Here is a 13,940-nt window from a genome sequence, read left to right as displayed (position 1 = left end):
GTGGCTCAAGTGGTAGAGTGCTAGCCTTGAGCTGAAGAGCTGGGGGACAGCACCCAGGCCCAGAGTTCAGGCCCCAAACTGGACCCCCCCCCAAAAAAAAAGCATAGATGGCAATTAAAAAGTCATATGGGAAATAATCACCAACACAAATATCACTTAAAGAAAAATCTGTATAATAGGTTGTCACAAAGTTGTCACAAATGATCACATTTGAATGGCAATAAAAATTACAATCATGGGGGCTGGGAAGGTGGCTCAGTTGTAGAGTGTTTGCTTTGCATGCATGAGGCCTGGGTTCAATTTCTCAACACCACATAAGCAAAAAAGAAAAAAGCCGGAAGTGGTGCTGTGGCTCCAGAGTGGTAGAGCGCTAGCCTTGAGCTGAAGAATTGATGTACAGCACCCAGGCCCAGAGTTCAGGCCCCATGACGGGACCAAAAAGAAAAAAAAATACAATCATGATACTAGGAGAACTATTAACTCTATATTCTATCTACTTTTCCCAATAGGAAATTACCTTAAGAAATATGATGTAGGGCTGAGAAGATGGCTCAGTGGTAGAGCGCTTGCCTTGCATACCTGAGGCCCTGGGTTCGATTCCCCAGCACCACATAAGCAAAAAGAAAAAGCCGGAAGTGGCACTGTGGCTCAAGTGGTAGAGCGCTAGCCTTGAGCTGAAGAGCTGAGGGACAGCACCCAGGCCCAGAGTTCAGCCCCCACGACCCGACCCAAAAAAAAAATATATATATAAAAAAGAAATATGATGTAAAGTTTTCCCTTTTATGACCTACAACATGATTAGACAATCTTTTAGATGCCACCTGCCACAAATCCCACACAGAATTCACTGAATTTTCCATCTCTTTCTTTATTCTTAAAGCTATTCCTTCATTGTTTTCGATTTACACAAGGACTTCTTCTGAGCCCAGTCTTTAGTCTGAGAGAATGATTATCTTCTACATATGTGACAATTAAAACTTTTGTGAAAAGTAACTTTTGAGACTCGAACAAGGGCAAGTTTCTGTCTACTGCTTTTTTAGAAAAGCTTGAGAGAATTATTTGGGCTTTAGGAGATATGAGCACTCTCAGTTTAAGTAAGGGTTACCTAACCATTAGATGGTACGGAGTGCAGAGCTGAGAGCTGTGACCGCCTGGAAAGATGACCCAGCCTTGTTTGTCATTGACCAGAAGTTATACTGTGACCCCTAATTGACTAAAAAGTTCACAGCTTCATTTTATCAGTCTTCTAGACAGCATGCCATCTCCTATGTAATTATTGTAATTTGAGGAGAGCTTTTTCCACTTTGCTGGGCATTCTCTAGAACATTCACTCTGTTCTTTCTTTACATAGAATCATACCCAAACAACTACCATAAAACTGAAACTGATTTTTGATCCGACAGGGCAGTGAATTGTGAAGAGAAATTTGTAAGTTCTTTTTTTTATTGTGAAAATACCATACAGAGGAGTTACAATTGCATGGGTAAGATAATGAGTACATTTCTTATCAAGCATTTTTGTCTCCTCCTTTGTTTCTCCTTCCTATCCCTTCTCATCCCCCGCTCCCACTGCCCCACATCCCCGATTACCCTCCCACAGCCAGCCAAAGTTTGAAAGTTCGTTTTTCAGCATAAGGACTTGTACATCTCATTGTTGCAATGAGTCCACCTGTATCCCTATTTAAACAATTTTTTTCCCTTCCCCTCCACAAATTATAACAACATCAAATACAGTGAAAGCAGGGGTTATACTGTGGGGGAGGGACATACAAAGCAACAAAGAAATCATCATATAAGTAAGTATGTTAGAAACAATTTCATGAATGAAAAAACACTTGAATACTTATCTTGGGTTCATTTCACCTAACATCAACTTATCTGTCCATTTCTGCTTGTCTCAGACATATACTAGTTATTGCAAATAAGGGAAACCATGAGGCCTATGTTTCTTTGGGCCTGGCTTACTTTACTTAATATAATTTTTCCAAGTCTTTCCATTTCCTAACAAATGGGGCAATGCCATTCTGTCTGATGAAGGCATAGAATTCCATTGTGTATATGCACGCCATTTTCTTGATAGGAGGGGCATCTGGGTTGGTTCCATATCTTAGCTGTGGTAAATAATGCTGCAATAAACATAGTTGTGCTGGTAGCTTTAGTATGGTCTTGTTTGTGATCATTTGGGTAAATGCTCAAAAATGGGATTTCTGGGTCATAGGGAAGCTCTATGTGGAGTCTTTTGAGGAACCTCCATACTAATTTCCAAAGTGGTTGAACTAGTTTACACTCCCACCAACAATGCAGTAAGGTTCCCTTCTGTCCACATCCCCTCCAGCATCTGTTGTTTTTAGAGTTCTTGATTATAGCCATTCTGACTGGAGTGAGGTGGTATCTCAATGTTGTTTGGATTTGCATTTCTTTTATGGCTACAGAGGTTGAGCATTTCTTCATGTGTCTATTGGCCATCCTTCTTTCCTCTTCAGAGAAGTTTGTCTTTCAGTCTTTAGCCTACTTACTTATTGGGCAGTTGTTTCTTTGAGGATTTGTTTTTGGGGGCTTTAATTTTTTGAGTTCCAGGTATATATTTTAGATATGAGACCCTTGTCCATTGTATGGCTAATTAATATCTTCTCCTAATCCGAGGCTTTCTATTGATCTTGCTAGCTATGTCCTTTGCCATGCAGAAGCTCTGCAATTTCATGCAATCCCTTTTGTCCAACTTTTCTTTGATTTGGTGTGTTTTTCGGTCTCTATTAAGAAAACTCCGGCCTGTGCCAAAGAGACCTATGGTTTCTCCTATTCCATCCTGTAATGTTTTCAGAGTGTCTGCTTTGACTCCGAGGTCTTTGATCCATTTGGAGTTGATTCTGGTGTAGGGTGATATATAAGGATCTAGCTTTAGTTTTCTACAAGTGATTAACCAATTTTGCCAGCACCATTTACTGAAGAGGCTGTCTTTCTTCCATTCTATATTTTAGCTCCCTTCTCGAAGATTAGATGTCTATAGGTTCATTTCTATTCCATTGGTCCTGCGGTCTTTTCTTGTGCCAGTACCAAGCTGTTTTGAATACTATGGCTTTGTAGTGGAGTTTGAAAGTTGGTATTGATATTCCTCCAGCACTGTTCTTTCTGTTAAGCATGGTTTTTGCTATTCAGGGTCTTTTATTGTTCTATATGTATTTTTGAAGTTCCTCTTCTATTTCCTTAAAGAATGAGGTTGGAATATTGATAGATATTGCTTTGAATTTGTAGATAGCCTTAGGAAGTATTGCCATTTTCATGATGTTGATCCTTCTAATCCAGGAGCATGGGAGGTTTTGCCACTTTCTGAGTTCTGTTTTGATTTCCTTTTTCATATTTTTAAAGTTTTCATCATAGAGGTCCTTCACTTCTTTGGTTAAGTTAATTCCTAGGTACTTAATTTTTTGTGGGGCTATTACGAATGGAGTTGCTTTCCTAATTTCAGCCACGCTTTTCTCAATGGTGGTATACAGAAAAGCCATTGATTTTTGAGGGTTAGTTTTATACCTTACTACTTTGCCAAAGTTTTGAATCAGGTTGAGTAATTTGGAAGTGGTGTCCATGGGATTCTTTAAATATAAGATCATGTTTTCTGCAAAGAGGGAGAGTTTTACTTCATCGTTCCCTATTTGGATCCCCTTTATATTTGCATCTTGTCTTATTGCTGTAACTAGGCATTGTAACACTAGATTGAAGAGAAGTGGAGAGAGTGGACATCCTTGTTTTCTTCTTGAGTTAAGAGAAAATGGCTTTAGTTTTTCACCATTAAGTATAATGGTGGCTGTAGGCTCGTCATATACAGCCTTTATTGTATTGAGGAATGTTCCATGGATTCCTAATTTTTCCAGAAATTTCATTATAAAGGGGTGTTGGATCTTGTTAAATGCCTTTCTGCATCTATTGAGATAATCATGTGGTTCTTATCCTTGCTCTTTTTGATGTGATGAATTATATTGATTTGCGTATATTGAACCAGCTTTGCATCCCTGAAATGAATCCTGTTTGATTGTGGTGTATGATTTTTTGGATGAATTATTGATGTCGATTGGCCAAAATTTTGTTGAGAAGTTTTGCATCAATGTTCATCAAAGAAATGGGTCTATAGTTCTCTTTCTTTGATGAGTCACTGCCTGGTTTGGAGATGAGGGTTATGATGGCTTCGTAGAATTAGTTTGATAGTGAACTTTTTCTTTCAGTTTTATTGAAGACTTGGAGGAGTATTGGTGTGAGCTCTGCTTTGAAGGCCTTGTAGAATTCCGCTGTAAAACCATCTGGTCCTGGGCTTTTCTTGGATCGGAGGCCTCTTATTTCTGTTTCTATTTCATGGCTTGATATGGGCCTGTTAAGATAGTTTAACTCATCTTGGTTTAGTTTTGGCATGTTGATATTTGGTAGATAATGGTCCATTCTGTCAAGTTCTCAAAATTATTAGCAGAAAGGTTTGGGAAGTATTCCCTTATAATGTTCTGAATCTTGGTTGTTTCTGTGATGATGTTTTCATTCTCATCTCTGAGTTTATTTATTTGGGTGTGCTCTCTTCTTTATCTGATAAAATTTGCTAAGGGTCTGTCAAGTGTGTTAATGTTTTTGAAGAACCAACTCTTTGTTTTGTTGATACTTTCTATGTTTTTTTATTCTAATTCATTTAATTCTGATTTAATTATAATTATTTCTTTCTGTCTACTGGATTGTGGTTTATCTTGCTGCTCTTTTTCAAGGAGGCTCAGATGTCTCATTAAATTGTTGGTTTCAGATCTCTCCAATTGTTTGATATAGGAACTCAGAGCTATAAACTTGCCTCTGAGTACTGCCTTTGCTGTGTCCCAGAGGAGCTGGTAATTTGTGTGTTCATTTTTGTTGAATATCATGAACATTTGAATTTTGTTTCTAATCTCTTCCATGACCACTGGTGATTCAACAGTGTGTTGTTCAACCTCCATGTGTCACAGGACTTTCTTTGGTGGCTTTTGGTGTAGAGTTCTAATTTTATTCCCTTGTGGTCTGAGAGAATGCAAAGTATAACTTCAACATTTCTGAATTTGGAGAAGTTTGCTTTGTGGCCTAAAATGTGGTCTATTTTGGAAAATGTGCTGCTGAGAAAAATGTGTATTCTGATGCTGCTGGATGAAATATTTGGTAGATGTCTGTTAAATCTAGTTGATCTATGCAGTTGTTTAGATCTGTGGTTTTTCTGTTGAGTTTTTGCAGAGTTGATCTATCCAGGGGGGATAGTGGTGTGGTAAAGTCCTCAACAATTAATGTCTTTGGATCTATGTGAGATTTGAGAGATAGTAGTGTTTTTTGGATAAATTTGGGTGCTCCGTTGTTTGGCGAATAGAGAGATTTAGAATTGTAATATCGTCCTGAAGGAGACATCCCTTAATTAGTATGTAGTGACCTTCTTTATCTCTTTTCACTAATTTTAATTTGAAGTCTATTTTATGTGATATTAGGATTGCAACTCCTGCCTGTTTATGGGGGCCATTTGCTTGGTAGATTTTGTTCCAGCCTTTCACTTTCAAAATGTTTTTTTTTTTTTTTGATTGGCTGTGGTGCCTGAACTATGGGCCTGGGTGCTGTCCCTCAGCTCTTTAGCTCAAGGCTAGAGCTCTACCACTGAAGCCATAGCGCCACTTCCGGCTTTTTTATTTTTGCTTATGTGGTGCTGAAGAATCAAACCCAGGGCCTCATGCATGCAAGGCAAGCGCTCTACCACTGAGCCACCTTGCCAGCTCAAAATGTGTTTGTTTTTATGGGGAACTTGTGACTCATGAAGGCAGCAGATAGAAGGCTCTTGCTTTTTAATCCAACTAGACAGTCTGTGCCACTTAATTGGAGAGTTAATCCGTTAATGTTGAGAGATAGGACTGAGAGGTATTTGGGAGTTCCTGTCATTTTATCCACCTTCTTGGGGGTTGGGGCAAGTGGGTTCTTCCTATGGTTCTTGGATTCTCAGTTTGGGTGTGGTTTCTTTGCCTTTATTGTGGTCTTGTTGATTTTCTACGTGTAGGGCATCTTTTAAGTATCTTTTGTAGGGTTATTTTGGTGGAGACATATTGTTTCAATTTTTCTTTGCTATGGAAGGATTTTATTTGACCTTTGGTGATGAAGGAGAGTTTAGCTGGGTACAGGATTCTTGGTTGATAGTTGTTTGTCTTTAGGTCATGGCATACATCATTCCAGGCTCTTCTTGCTTTAATTGTCTCTGCTGAGAAATCTGAGGTGATTCTAATTGGTTTTCCTTTATAGGTGATTGATTTTTTCTCCTTGACAGCTTTAAGGATGTTTTCCTTGGTCTGAATTGATCCTGTGCTTATTATAATGTGATGGTGGGATGTCCTATTCTGGTCTGGTCTATTTGGGGTTCTAAAATCTTCTTGTATCTGAATAGGCCTATCTTTTTGCATGTTAGGGAAGTTCTCTGCTAGGATCCTGTTAAACAAATTTCCTAGACCATTAACTTCTGTCTCTAGGTGGTCCTCTACACCCATTATCCTCAGATTAGGCCTTCTGATGATGTCTTCCAAATGTTGAATAAATCTATCATATTTGTTGGATGTATCTTGGATAGTTGTGCGTTGTTTCTCTATAATATGTAGGCTGTCTTCAATTTCTGAGATTTGATCTTCTGCATGGTCTAACCTACTGTCAAGACTTTCAATTTTGATTTTTATTTATTTTCTTTCTAATTGGTCAGCCATTATGGCTTCAAATTCTTTGTTGGAACTTTGTTTTAGATCTTGTATGAAGTTCTTTATTTCCTAGATTTGGTGGTCAGTGTTTATTCTCAAATCACTTAGTTGATTGCTTATGGTGTCCTTCTGTTGGGCTCGATTCAGCATTCCCTTTGTGGTCTCCCTGACTTCTTTCAGCTGTCTGTTTATGGAAATGTGTATGTTCTTAACCACAGCAAATTAGATTTTCTCTTTGTGGTCATTTGGCTACTCTGCCTTTGGAGAGAGCACAGGCTCTGGCATATGCACCTTTTGCTTCTTTGCTTTGTAGTGCCCTTCTACTGACTATGGACATCAGCAGACATGTTCTCAGAACCAGCAGATTTCCATGAGCTGTCACTCTGTGAATTCCTTTGAGAGCATTCACACTGGATCTTCTGCCTTGGGCCTCTGTGGGATTGTATGATGTTAGCTAGGTTTGAGGGAGGAAGAAGCTGTACATTGTAGGTAGTTTTTTTTTTTTACCATTTATATACTTGTACTTCTATGCTGGTTGTTTTGAAATGTAGTTTGTATAGGAACAGCTGCCAACCACTCTGGTTTTCCCACCTGAAATCGCTTTCCAGATAGATGATCTTTATTGATTAGCTTTTTATATTTCAGCCTGGCTTCCTACTGCATGGAGCCATGTTTGGTTTTTTATTCTAAATTTTCCATATAATCAGCCTCTTCCAAATACCTGCAGGCATTTTATTACTGTAGGTCCATAGAGAGAGCAAAACATGCACCTCTGCCTTGTAAATCTATAAGCTCAGAGAAGAACTTTGTCAGATCATTTTTGGACAGTGTAATGATGCCGTACACATGGAGGAGAGACAACAAGCCCAGTGCAGTTCACTGTTGAGAGTCCAGATCAGCTGTCTGGTTAGGTTGTACTTTTGCATGATGCAGAAACTGTGTTTCCTTCATTCCTTCCTTTCTCTTCAGCCTCCTTCTCCCTCTGCCCAGCCAATACTCCTTGCTTCATCCTGTCAGTACAAAATATCTTTTCTTACCCTCACATTGACTCTTCAAATTCTCTGAGGTATTTCATCTCCCCTTATGTCTTTGGTCTTTCATTGTCCTATCAATTCATACCCTTTCGGAGACAAGTGGTTCGTTTTATAAATATGTTTTCATTTCTTTGACATTTCCTAATATAATCCTAGCTATTAGGGAGACTGTTGCAGTCACAGTAGAGCCTGAGCAAAAGTTTACCATTCCCAATGTTGATCCCTAAAGTGAAGCATTGTGTTGTGGCTCATGAATTTCACATGAGCAGAAAAGGAAACATAAATAGGAAGAGGAAGGACCAGGTCAACTCTGAATGTATGTGAAAGAATGAGAACCTTTGTGAAAAGGGACAAAAACTAAAAGGATTGATGGCTTATGTAGTATTGCTTCTATACTAATGCAAGGTGCTGACTTCTAAAAATAAAAATAGGTAAGAAAAGAGGAGAAATTACTATAGGCATGATAATCTATGCCTATAGTTCAAGTAGTGAATTATGTGAAATTCATCATTTTTCTATTAGCTCTTTTCTTTTTTTTATTGTGAAAACACTGTACAGAGGGGTTACAATTAAATGGGCAAGATAATGAGTACATTTCTTATCAAGCATTGTAGCCTTCTCCTTTGTTTCTGCTTCCCAGCCTTCCCATTCTCCCCCCGCCCCTCCACCCAATTCTCCCCGCTCTCCCCCTCCCACACCAAAGTTGTAAAGTTCATTTTCCACATAACGACTTGTACATCTCATTGTTGCAATGGGTCCACCTATATCTCTATTATTTTCTTACTTTTAAAAATTTTTATTTGTTTATTTTTTTCTGAAAATACTGTACAGAGGGTTACAATTACATGGGCAAAATAATGAGTACATATTTTTTTCACAAAATATTTTTTATTGTGAAAATACTGTACAGAGGGTTACAATTACATGGGCAAGATAATGAGTACATTTCTTATACAGCATTGTCGCCTCCTCCTTTGTTTCCCCTTCCCATCCCTTCCCACCCTTCCCTGCCCCCCCAATCCTCCCTGCTCCTCTTCCCTCCTCCCCCCACCCCCGCACCAAAGTTGTAAAGTTCATTTTCCACATAGCGACTGGTACATCTCATTGTTACAATGGCTCCACCTGTTTCCCTATTTAAATGAATTGTTTCCCCCTTCCCCTCCACAAATTATACCAACATCAAATACAGTGAAAGTAGGGGTTATACTGTGGGGGAGGGACATACAAAGCAACAAAGAAATCATCTTATAAATGTGTTAGAAACCATCGCATGAAAGAAAAAAGAAAAAAAACATTTGAATAAATATCTTAGGGTTAATTTCCCTAACATCACCTTATCTTATGTGTCCTTTGGAGTAGTATGGATATTTAACTATGTTCATGTTTTTGTTGCTCCTTATGCTGGAATAGTAAGAAGAGAAAGTTGAGAGTACATAGAGTGTCAGTTGTAAGCATTCCCAGCTGGCCAGCACCAAGAAGAACCAAGGAGAAAACATTGGTTGTTGTTGTATTTCCTCTGTGTCCTCTTATGGATGCACTCAAAATGGTGCCAGAGCTTCAGGACTAGATATCTGTTTCCTTCAAAAATGTCAGGGCTTATAGGAATGAACTACAGAAATGCTGTGGACTTGAAGCCTTTAAAATAAAGTAGAAGCATTGTAACATATTGCATATAATTTTCACCTGCAATTCTGGTATTCTGCACAGTTCTGGGAGACATCATGGCTTGGAATTGCTCATTCCACTTCTTCCACTGCTTCCCCAGTTAGTGGTCCTAAATGGAAGGGGACCATTGTCCTTTCAGATTGTCAGCATCGCCTCCCAACACAGGGATCTCTCAGGGCTTTTGTCTTTGGCCCTACTGAACCTGGATATGTAGGCCTTTTCTTAATCTTGATATGAGTTTTGCAGGGCTGGATAAATACAGACAGGTACATGGCATGAGTTCAAACTCTAAAGCAGTCAGATCAGACCACACTTTCTTGGGGAGGCTCCACAATAGTGCACCAATGTGCAATGTGATTCTAGGTCTCCTGTGTGTCTAGTCTGCACTGGTGCACAGTATTATGGTCTATACCATAATTTGAGGTTCTGAATTTCTCCTGTCTTTGGTCTCTACTCCAACACTCTTCTTTGGTACATTCCCATAGTGAGTGCTCAGCATTCATTTTCCATCCTTGGCTCCATAAAGCCTCTTTAACTTTTATAAATTTCTGACTGTTCACAATTAACCTCTCTGTTTTTCACCATCTGCAAAGGATCGCTGCTCTCCTCACTCTATCCCTAGAGAAGACCGCAAGTGCTGGGGATTTTTAAGATCTCATCTTGTAGTCTCCCAGTAGATTTCCTTTTCTGAGACATATTCAGCAGCCAAAAGATAACTACAATAATATCACAATCATGAAATAAACCCTTCTTGATAGATCAGCTCTTTGTCCTCTATTATTATTTTTGGATACGAACTCTCTTTCTGCTCTTAGGAGACCTATTTTGGAAGCAAAGTGTCTCCTCTCATCTCTCACCACCATAACTCATTCAGGATGTTTTCCTGGACAAAGGGATTGGACAGAGAAGGCCCAGATATCGACAGTGAGGACAGGTTTACTTTATTGACATAATGACTATAGAGGGCCGGAGGGTTTTCAGTTGGCAGCGATGGTGGCCTGGATCCAGTCCACGTAGTTGCACACTCTGGTGTACACTCCAGGATTGTCCTTCAGGGCACAGCCATAGCCCCAGGAGACGATTCCCTGGAGCTCTCCATTGCACACCACAGGGCCACCAGAGTCACCCTGGGGAGGGAGAACAAGTTGCATGAGAACATGAAGAGTAATGGAGCAATTCACACTCAGAACTTAATACTTGTCCTAGTCTAGCATATAGCTCTCTCATGGAGGCCCATTCTGTGCTCTTACTATGAAGAGGACATGCATTCAAATGGGCCTTGCTCACTTGTCAGTGGAGCCCTGCATGGCGCTGTAGCCATTCAGCATTGCAGAGGGAGGGGCTGAGTATGGTCAGGAGTGGTTTTGATGGGGGAAGGACTGAGTCACCTGGCAGGAGTCCTTGCCTCCCTCGATGAAGCCAGCACACACCATGTTCTTGGTGACCTTCCCAGGGTAGGCGGCTTCACACACACTCTGGCTCAGCAGGGGGGCATCCAGACACTGCAGCTCATCTGGGTTGTTCACTTTGAAGGACACACAATGACAATAAAGAGAAAAAAGGAGAAATGGCATAATGTCAGACAAGCCTGCGCCCAGTCCTCCAGTGGAATGTGGAGGAGATTTACTGAGAACCCAAATGTATTAAGCACCAATGTAGAGACTTGGTTTGTGTTCCCAAAATGACACTCTCTGATTCTTATTTCAAGAGTTAATTTCAAAACCCCTCTATACAAATTCTGTCCACAGTGTAGTGGCCAAATCCCTTGTGATTGATGTCTCCAAGGTGCCCAAGGAGCCTAGTGTGTAACAGACCTTGAAATCTATTTGCAGATTGGTATCAAATAGGTTCCAAGTGAGAGACATGCTAGGTTCTGGAAGACATGAGGACAGAAGCATGCAGACACGTGAAGGGTTGTGCTCACCGCCAAAGCTCAGGGTGTTGCCCCAGCCAGAGATGAGGCACTGGGTGCCAGCAGGTGCACAGGAGGTGGGCAGAGCCACAGGGGCCACTTGGGAGTTGAGGGACACTGGGGAGGACAGCTTGATCAGCATGATGTCATTGTCCAGGTTCCTTGAGTTGTATCCAGGTTGGCGGATGGCCTTGGCGGCCCTGACAATCTGCTCACTTCCCTCTTGGACATTGATGTTATGTTCTCCCAGTCTCACCTGGATGCGGCTGTGGGGAAAAGAAAACAAGGTGGAGCCCATTCTCTATTTCCCTAGGCACCCTGGGTTCATTGGCCTGCAATGTTTACCAGGACTCATCTTAGGAGCAGCACATGGATGGTGGGTGATTGCTAGTGTGCTGGTATGAGTCATAGGTGTGTTCTGTTTCAGAGGTGTTCTATTTCCCTGGGGAAGGGATGAAGTCAATGGTTACAGTTGGGGACAGATCTGGTCTAGAAGCTTTCCCTTCCATCTATGGCTCTATACAAGAAACAGTGAAATGTGTTTTCCCCACGTGTCTTTGTCTTTGCTAATTAATTAAGGTAGAAACAATGTCTGTTTTTTCATATTCATTGTGGGTCACGGTGTGACTCTGAGACCTTCTGTCATAGCAGCCCCTGGGTCCTATTTAAAGACACCAGTTCTCACTTACTGCGTCAGATGGAATGAAACACAGTGGAAGGCAAAATGCCCAGACACCAGTTGTGTTCACATACCTCCTGACTGGGCAGCCCTTCTGAGAACTCTTGTTGCAGACAATGATTTTCAGCCCCATCTTGCACAGTGGCAAGCGCAGAAGGAAAACAGTCTCAAATATCACACGTATTTAGCGTTCACCTTCATAAGTTGGACTTTGTTTCCTGCATAGAAAACTCAGGTGTTTCATTATACTGGCATATTTTCCTTGCTAGAGTCCCTGACTGGTTCTTCTTACAACACATTGCTTTGCTGCTTTTGTGACCTGAATTCCCTGTGGGACATGTAGGAGTGTGTGAAACTTTCTACTCTGTGTGTCTTCTCATCCCCAGCTCAGCTGCTGCCATAACCTTTGTCTCCTCTATATCACCTCACCCACCCAACTAAGCCCTGCAGCTCTTACTTGAAAGGACCCATACCCTTGCAGGAACCAGACTGTGGGTTCAGCCATGTGTTGTCTGGTACTTACGACTTGTAGCAGTGGGCTGCGGACACCACCCACTGGTCATTGATGAGGGAGCCACCGCAGAAGTGGTAGCCAGAGTTCAGAGACACCTGGTAGGGCACGGAGTTGGGGGCACAGGTGTAGCCCCCGACGATCTTGTCATCGTCATCAAGAGGAAAAGCAGCTAGAGTGGAGATGGGAAAGGAGAATTTGCTTTAGTTGTGTGATGACAGTGGAGCCCAAAGACCTGTGTCTGCTTCCTTGTTAGGGATCCAAAACACAATAAGCAAGCTGTCCTTTGGGCTCACAGGGTAAAGTTGTTCAAAATGTCCGTGTCATCCAAACAGGAAAAGCACATAAGCCCCTTCAGTTACTGCAAGATGAAGACACAGGAAAACCTTCAGAAGCCAGGCACTAGGGTGCACTGAGAATTTGCTTATCTTGTACACTGACTGTTCTTCCCTTGTAATTTTCTGTGGTGTACTCCTGTGACTGTTCATTCCCCATGAGTAGCAGAATGGCTGGACGTTGCTAGGAATATGTCCTGGCTATTTAGACCAGGCTGCATCTAGCTTCTCCCAAACATCACATCTTTATAGTCAGGACCAACAAATTGTATCCCCAGAGACCTTAAAAAGGGAAGGGCAAGCATGTCTAGTAGCTAAGACAGCAATGATTTTTCAGCTCTGCTGCATGTCTAGCTATCTTATTGTTATCTATGAATTTGAGCTGGATATACATGTTGGAGTCTTTACCCATGATTTCATTCTTGCAATGGTGTATAGACACAGAATTAGATATTCAATCTCTGTCCATGAATTTGTTGTTCAAAAGATTTATGTTGGCGCAGTCACAGGGCTGATAGCACCCAAACACAGACTAACTGATCTATTTTATGGACAGCTTTCACCTGCCTTAGGTTTCAAAGCACTATGATCACAGCTGTGAATCATTTGAGTGATTAGAGTCAAGGCGGGCTGAGGGAGAAGGTTAGAGAGGTGAGACCTGCAGCTCATGAAGGAGGGAGGGTAGAGACCTCAAGAGGTTAATGGAATATAAGCTTGTAGGCAGGATGGGTCCAGAAATACCAAGAGAGCTCATGCTCTGCTGTAAGGAAAAGGCATTGAAGAGAGCAAAGCATGGAACTCACCAGCAGCTCCCACAAGGACCAGGATCAGGAGTGCACTCATGGTGTGAGAAGGGTAAGTGCACAGTGACCCACACCTGTCTTTATAGTCCCAGGATGCAGAGGAGAGAACCAAGCCCCACCCTCAAAAATCACACCTGCATCTTTACCCACTACCTCACCTGTGATATATTTGGTCAGTCTTTGTTCAGTCTTATCTCTTGTGGGCATAGGAAGAATGGCTGTTGATAGGTAAACTAGGTAAATGAGAATTGAAGACCTCACCTATACATCTGGAGTTTATTAGGCAAGA

The 13,940-nt window shown here is 41.2% G+C and overlaps 1 protein-coding gene across 1 annotated transcript; it reads right to left on the bottom strand.

The window, feature by feature from the left end:
• Positions 1-10,371: 10,371 nt before the first annotated feature.
• On the bottom strand, positions 10,372-13,701 carry LOC105989517 (anionic trypsin-2-like). The gene is made up of 5 exons (XM_013021604.1): positions 13,652-13,701; positions 12,526-12,685; positions 11,336-11,589; positions 10,800-10,936; positions 10,372-10,538 (listed from the first exon to the last, which is right to left on the bottom strand). Exons 1-5 carry the CDS (start codon positions 13,689-13,691, stop codon positions 10,389-10,391), a joined length of 741 nt encoding a protein of 246 aa, XP_012877058.1. The 5' UTR covers positions 13,692-13,701; the 3' UTR covers positions 10,372-10,388.
• Positions 13,702-13,940: the final 239 nt, after the last annotated feature.

This window comes from Dipodomys ordii, unplaced genomic scaffold, assembly GCF_000151885.1.
Source record: "Dipodomys ordii isolate 6190 unplaced genomic scaffold, Dord_2.0 Scaffold56, whole genome shotgun sequence".
Lineage (NCBI taxonomy): Eukaryota > Metazoa > Chordata > Mammalia > Rodentia > Heteromyidae > Dipodomys > Dipodomys ordii.
The sequence above is the reverse complement of the archived record's forward strand: the minus strand, read 5'-3'. Positions and strand labels throughout refer to the sequence as shown.

Excerpts from the sequence above, each read along its gene's own strand:
- LOC105989517 (XM_013021604.1), bottom strand. The coding sequence starts at position 13,691 with ATGAGTGCACTCCTGATCCTGGTCCTTGTGGGAGCTGCTG. Across the intron at positions 10,937-11,335 it reads CAACACCCTGAGCTTTGGCG|TGAACAACCCAGATGAGCTG; the intron begins GTGAGCACAACC and ends TGTCCTTCAAAG. Across the intron at positions 10,539-10,799 it reads GAGGCAAGGACTCCTGCCAG|GGTGACTCTGGTGGCCCTGT; the intron begins GTGACTCAGTCC and ends CTCCCTCCCCAG.